Source organism: Kryptolebias marmoratus, linkage group LG18 (genome assembly GCF_001649575.2).
Source record: "Kryptolebias marmoratus isolate JLee-2015 linkage group LG18, ASM164957v2, whole genome shotgun sequence".
NCBI lineage: Eukaryota > Metazoa > Chordata > Actinopteri > Cyprinodontiformes > Rivulidae > Kryptolebias > Kryptolebias marmoratus.
The window spans coordinates 15,097,960-15,104,740 of NC_051447.1; the positions used below are offsets into that span (position 1 = coordinate 15,097,960).

The following is a 6,781-nucleotide window of genomic DNA, read 5'->3' on the forward strand; positions in this document are numbered from 1 at the left end:
CCCCCCCCCCCCACACACACACACACACACACACACACACACTCTGAAAATCCAAAAAAACTGGGCCTCATCCAGCTTTATGCATAACTTATTGCTATTATTTCTGTTTGAAAGGCACCTGCAGCAGTTTAGGACTCATTACCCGGATTAAAACAGGCAGCAGGGAAGTAATCAGTTACACTACCGGGTGCAGTAACGCGTTACCGGCCAGCAGTGGCCCTGTTGAGCAGATGTTACCGTCAGAGAGACAGAGTTGCTGCTGCTGCAACAAGAGACAAGACGCGTCTTGGATCACAAATAGGGGGGATGCAGGGCGCATGCGCAGTGCGCTCCGTTTACTGTAGGATATTCACCGTAGAGAGGGAAAAAAAAGAAGAGGAGGAGGGCAGGCATCAAATCTGGCTTTTTGAAAAACAGCAAAAACCCGACTTGTGCAATGTAAATAGCCGACAGGAGGGATATGAATTATCAACAGGTAGGAGTTTGATTAATCGATTGATCGGATTTGTGTCTCTTTCAGTTTTTTTTTTCTTCCTTTTTTTTCACCCCCGGCCTTGTTTTATGTGGTGGCAGCGATTCTGGGCAATTCATATAAGGGGAGCCAAATGATTCTAGTCTAATGGACGTGCGGATCCGGATCCAGCGTTCGGTGCTTCATCCGGGCCGACTGGGCTGCGGAGGCGATTATATTTTCATTCTGCTGGCTTTTTGAAACGGAATCCAGTCGGATTAAAACGCACGGTAAAGATTAGGAGGACGCTTTTAAACGCGTAAGTAAATGCAAACAAAACAAAGAATATTTTTTAAAAATCACCCTTTTTAAATCAATATTTATAAACCTGCACGAAATGAATCTTATATAATAATCTTATTGTTGTCTTGTTTCCATCCATCGCGCATTTGAGAGCCAGATTATAAAGGCGAGAATTAAAAAATGTCAGCAGCCATAACGCTCAGTTAATTAGGAATACGTTTTTTTTCGCAATCCACTCCAGATAATCAAGCAAAAACAAAGATGCTTCAGTGCGTTTTGCACAAAAGGTACCGCCGGGGCGAGTGCTTTTCGACGATTTCCTTCGTCCTGCAATGTGTGCAGGGTGTGATTAAGGGGAGCTTATTTTTGTCTGCATTTGTCTGTATTTATTTTTTTATTTTTTTTCCACAGTGCGCCTAATATGCTCCCCCTCCTCCTCCCCCCTTAAAATAAATAAATAAATTGGGAGGGGAAAAAAAACAACAACAACAACAAAAAATCCCAACCCGAGCCTTGGCTATTGTGGAACTCGCTTCCATTTGACGCGTAAAAATGCGTCGTTTGTCAAATGAAGGGCTGGCTGCGCTTGCTGCTGGTTTTGGTTCAGGAAAATTCCGAGGCAACCTGAAAGCAAATTTCCTCCTTCATTTATTTTTTTTAAAAGTCTAATCATGCTCCGTCTCTGCGTGTCTGTGTTCGGAGACAGAGCTCCCAGCCCCTGAGCCGCTCCAAATGCTCCCATGCAAACGCAAATAAGTCATTAAATGACTGCCAGAGGAGAAGAAGTGCTTATTATGTTCTAGATTGTGTACGTGCTGTTGTTCAGGAATGGATGCTGATGAGTGAATGATGTTTTTCAGAGGTTTTTATTTTTCTCTTTAGGTGTGATGAGACAAAGAAACAAAGGATGCCTTAGAGAAGAGGTTGCCTGTATGCCTGGAAACCTCTTCAAAGCACACCACCAAATGGATCAGACACCTCCCCCCGCCACCTCTAGATCATGATACTTGGCTGAAGCTATTCCGCTACATTTATGATCCCTCCTCCATCTATGGCGAACTATAGCCATGCAGGGGACCACACCATCTTGCAGAATGTCTCTCCTCTCGCCACATTCCTGAAACTGACCTCCCTGGGTTTTATCATTGGAGTCGGCGTGGTTGGGAACCTCCTGATCTCCATCCTGCTGGTCAAAGACAAGAGCCTGCACCGGGCACCCTACTATTTCCTCCTGGACCTGTGCGCCTCTGACATCCTGCGCTCAGCCATCTGCTTTCCCTTTGTCTTCACCTCAGTAAAGAATGGATCTGCCTGGACCTACGGCACGCTAACCTGCAAAGTGATTGCCTTCCTGGGTGTGCTCTCGTGTTTCCACACAGCGTTCATGCTATTCTGCGTCAGCGTCACCCGCTACCTGGCCATAGCACATCACCGCTTCTACACCAAGAGGTTGACGTTCTGGACGTGCTTAGCAGTCATCTGCATGGTGTGGACGTTGTCGGTGGCTATGGCATTCCCTCCGGTGCTAGACGTCGGGACGTACTCCTTCATCCGGGAGGAGGACCAGTGCACGTTTCAGCACCGCTCTTTCAGGGCGAACGACTCGCTGGGCTTCATGCTCCTGCTGGCGCTCATCCTCCTGGCCACGCAGCTGGTTTACCTCAAGCTCATTTTCTTTGTCCACGACCGTCGGAAGATGAAGCCCGTCCAGTTCGTGCCCGCCGTCAGCCAGAACTGGACCTTCCACGGGCCAGGCGCCAGCGGGCAGGCGGCAGCGAACTGGCTGGCTGGATTTGGTCGCGGCCCCACCCCGCCTACCTTGCTAGGCATCCGGCAGAACAGCAACGCAGCGGGCCGCAGGCGTCTCCTAGTATTGGACGAATTCAAAACGGAGAAGAGGATTAGTAGGATGTTCTACATAATGACATTTTTCTTCCTGGCGTTATGGGGGCCCTACCTGGTCGCCTGCTACTGGCGGGTGTTTGCAAGGGGCCCCGTGGTCCCTGGAGGCTACCTGACAGCAGCCGTGTGGATGAGCTTTGCCCAGGCTGGGGTCAATCCTTTCATCTGCATCTTCTCCAACAGGGAGCTGCGGCGCTGCTTTAGCACCACACTCCTCTACTGCAGAAAATCCAGGTTACCAAGGGAACCCTACTGCGTTATATGATGGTTTTACTGGAGTTTTTTAATCATCTATGTCTCTATTACCCTGATTGATCTTGATCTGGGCTTGTTCCCGTTGTACAGCGCACTCTCTCTCTTTCGATATCCTTTCTCTTTATCCTCCAGTTTTCCCCTCCTCCTCCTCCTCCTCCTCCTTTTTTCTCGTGGCCCTTATTATGGCTGGACTGCCTATCTCATGGCTCTGTTGGGTGATTAAATACAAAAAATGAAAAGTCCATCAAACATGGAAAGGGAATGGGAATACGTAGAAGGTATGGATCCCCTCCTGTGTTTATGTTCTAGTAAACGGACATCGTGGAAGGCCATGCCAATGCAGAGAAGCAAAAAGTTTCTTTTTTTTTTGACAAAACAGTGACACGAAAACCTCTTGCTTTGGATATTTTGAAGATGCTTTACCTTGTGATGTGTGAAATATGGAAAAATAAAAGGATTTAAAGAAAAAGATTAAAAAAAAGAGTATAAAACAAAGAAACAATACCTCTCAAGGAATTATTGGAAATGTTTTACAGTTTAAGAGTTGCACTAAAAAGAAGATGTAAAGATGCTTTTTTTGGTTTTGTTCTCCTTTTTCGGGGTTTTTTCGGTCAACAGTTGCCAGCTGCATACTGCAAGGACAACTTTTTCTCTCTTTTTTTTTTAATTTTTGTTTTTCTCAAAGTAAACAATGAATGCTTTAATTTGCAACAGACAACACAATCGCTGTAAGTAAAAGCAAAACTTGTTGGGATACACCATCACTGGAGGATAAGATGGTTTTAATGTAAGTGATATCTTTTTCATTTCCTGGGTGGGGCGGGGGGTGGAGGGTGTAACGACGACGACGACGACGGGGGGGGATTTGTGGTTTTTCTGAAGTTGCAACTTAAAACTAGAATTGATTTCTTGTAGTTTTACGATCCATATGTCCCTATAGTGTCTGGCATTGTTATTTTTCTTAACACTTTTTACAAAAAAAAAGAGGGGGAAAAAAAACGATGAATTGATGTAAGGGTCTGGGGGAAAAAAAATTTAAATGAACTTTGTGCTTAAAAAAAAAAAAGACATTGAAGAAGTAGTTAAATGTGTCATCATATCCATGTACCTAAACACTATCATGTTGTTACAGTATTGCTGATGCCACTCCGGGTGTTTTTGCCTTAACGGTGATGATATTGTCATGTTTTTTTTTATTTGTTTTCTTTCTTTTCTTTTTTTCTTTTCCTTTTTTTAAAAAGTTTTTCATTCAGTCCTAAAAAGATTCTTTAGATGCAAGGGGAGTTTTAGTTTTCTTTGTCACATCAGCGTGAAAATGCATGTCCATTTTTTTTTTTTAAAAGGTGGCCCCACTCCCATGAGCATCACAGGCCCGTCCACCGAGCAGCCCATTTTTTTTATTCTGCAATGGTTTGCTACACCCCACAGAGTGCGCTGAGCACACGGAGTGTGTGTGCGTCGTGTGTGTGTGTGTGTGTGTGTGTTTCAGTGGATGCAAGGATGTGTGTGAATCAGACAACAGTCACTTCAAGACCAGAGCCTTAGTATGAAATCTTGCACAATTTGTAAAAAATGTAAAAGAAAAAAAAAAAAAAGGACATTTAAGGCACACTTGTCTTGTTTCTACTTTCCCTACATTTGCTCTCTACTGATTGTTTTCAATGACTTTTCTTTCTCTCTCTCTCTTGTGGCCATTTTAATATTTATTATGTATTCATTTTTGTATATTATAGATAGTGTGTAAGTATGTGAGTCTTTCATTTTGAAGTCCCGAATGTGAGTACAGTTTCAGTTTTAGGATTGCATTTGCTGAAAGTTAACTGTGTAATCTGTTGCTTTTTTGAAAATAAAAAAAAACATTTCAATTTTGCATAATTTGTTAATTTTTTTAAATGTTTTTTTGGATGCATGTCTTTTTGCTGAGCGTGGTTAGGGAGAAATCAAAGAGCAGTGAAATGGTAAATTTTATTATTCACAATTTTAACTTTTTCTTGAAAGTACGAAAGAAAACACACAAAACCACTTTTTTTTACATTGGATGACGACCCGGCTATGTTGTAAAGAATCACTGTGATGGTCTTTGTAAGGTCTTGGAAAGGACTTCAGGCGTGTATTTGAACAAAGTGTGTCTGTGTTGACGTGGCTTTTTATGTAAAACTTGTAAATCTTTATTATTTTGATTGTTGCGGAAAGCTTTTTGAACGACTTCTGTTTGAAGAAATCAAGTTCAGTGGCGAGCCTGAACGCAGCTAAAACCATTACTGCTTACTTCAATCTCTAGAATTTCATGCAAATTTTATTTCATAAACCTTTAAAACTGCTGGCAGTATTGATAATGTTTTACATTATTGTTAACGTATTATTTTATGGTTGGTATGGTAGCACCACGTAACACGGGTGTATCCATGGGTCACATACAGCTTGAAGTTTTTGTATTTCTGCTGGAGTAACTGTGTAATGCAAAATTCACTGTGAAAAGATAGCAATCTGCATGAACTGCTGTGAAATTTTGAAGATCGGAGATGCAGCAATCCATTTTGGAAGCGGGTCCTCTGGGACGGTATTGATGAGCTAATAATGATTAGTCCCAATGGACCCACGAAGCTGTCATCTTAAAACCGCTCCAGACTTCAAAAGCTTAGCTGCATTTAAACTAGCCATTAGCTCATCAGTCCTTTCTAATATGAACTCTGTTTCTCTGAACTCAGGTCATTCAAGAAGCTTTCTGTGAGTAAAATGCAAATTATTTAGTACTTTTACACGGAAAGCTACTTCTTTCTGGCCAAACGGTTCCTTTAACAACACAGCGGAGACTCCACATTATTTGTGATAAGTTCGTGATGGTTTTGAGCGTGCATAAAGCTATCAGGATGGAGCACAGGCTATGACTGGGATCGTAACCAAGTCGGGGAAACATCTTGGCGCAGACGCGATACTCGTGTGCTAACAATGCGTGATCTAGTTCTTACCTGCATCCTGATGCAGGTCAAGATCGCAGCACCATACAGAGCGTGGTGAGGGTGCAAGAGACCATCTTGGTGATGAAAAAAAAATTATTTGCTGGGACTAGCATCATCATTGCCTTTACAATGAAGGAGACTTTCCAAATTTGCCACAATTTAGCCACAGGTGGTGCTGGTAGTGGAAAACATAGTGGGGCTGTCATCCTGTGTGAAGGTAGTTTATTTTTTATCTTAAAGCAGGTGTCTAAAGGTTACCATGTATGTTTTTTGCTTTCATGTAACCTCTTGTTATTGTTTCTACAAGGTTTTATATGTACAAATCCTGGAATGCTTTGCCCCTTTCGGAAAATTACTATTTGACCATTTTATCACAACAGAATATTTGTCAAACCTTGTCAGTGAATATGAAGAGTCTTGAGCATTTAATGGAAGTAACGTTGAATAGATCCTTGGGTGTCATCGTGCTTGCAGGTTGTCATTCTGTGTTAAAGAGGAATACCACCGATGAAATATATACACAACTGCCATATGGAATAATGGCAACCAGTGACCCTCTGCTGCGCCCTGAAGCAGCAAATGACACAGCGGGTTGTTCGGTCCTTTCATTTTTAAGGTCACATTGGTGTGCAGCTGCACTGAAAATGAGCTGTAAAATATGGAAATGAAAACTGAGGAAATGAGAGCAAATCACCTTCTTTTTTTTTCTTTCAAATCCTCGTGAGTTTGCAGAGAAATTTGTCACCTTAGATAGTTTTATCAAGAAACAAATCTAACCAAATTATAAGGGATTTTTTTTTCAAGTTTTTATTCTGTTAAATTGTCTATTCACATTTTTTATTCATATGTAAATGACTAACTTTTTTCTCACCATTTTAATAAAGAAGAGCTCCTCTTGATGAGCATGATT

At 42.1% G+C, this 6,781-nt stretch overlaps 1 protein-coding gene across 3 annotated transcripts; it reads left to right on the forward strand.

The window, feature by feature from the left end:
• Positions 1 to 316: 316 nt before the first annotated feature.
• gpr85 (G protein-coupled receptor 85) lies at positions 317 to 3,377 on the forward strand. Of its 3 annotated transcripts, XM_037981094.1 has the most exons (3): positions 317 to 475; positions 574 to 770; positions 1,637 to 3,377. In XM_037981094.1, the coding sequence occupies exon 3, from the start codon at positions 1,788 to 1,790 to the stop codon at positions 2,919 to 2,921; it is 1,134 nt and encodes a 377-aa protein (XP_037837022.1). In that variant the 5' UTR covers positions 317 to 475; positions 574 to 770; positions 1,637 to 1,787; the 3' UTR covers positions 2,922 to 3,377. The 3 variants fall into 3 exon arrangements, with proteins under 3 accessions (XP_037837022.1, XP_037837023.1, XP_017280289.1); XM_037981095.1 differs by lacking the exon at positions 574 to 770 and having other exon boundaries at positions 1,615 to 3,377; XM_017424800.3 differs by lacking the exon at positions 574 to 770 and having other exon boundaries at positions 318 to 475.
• Positions 3,378 to 6,781: the final 3,404 nt, after the last annotated feature.

What these genes read in the sequence shown, in the direction of transcription:
- gpr85 (XM_037981094.1), top strand. Translation starts at nt 1,788, where the DNA reads ATGATCCCTCCTCCATCTATGGCGAACTATAGCCATGCAGGGGACCAC.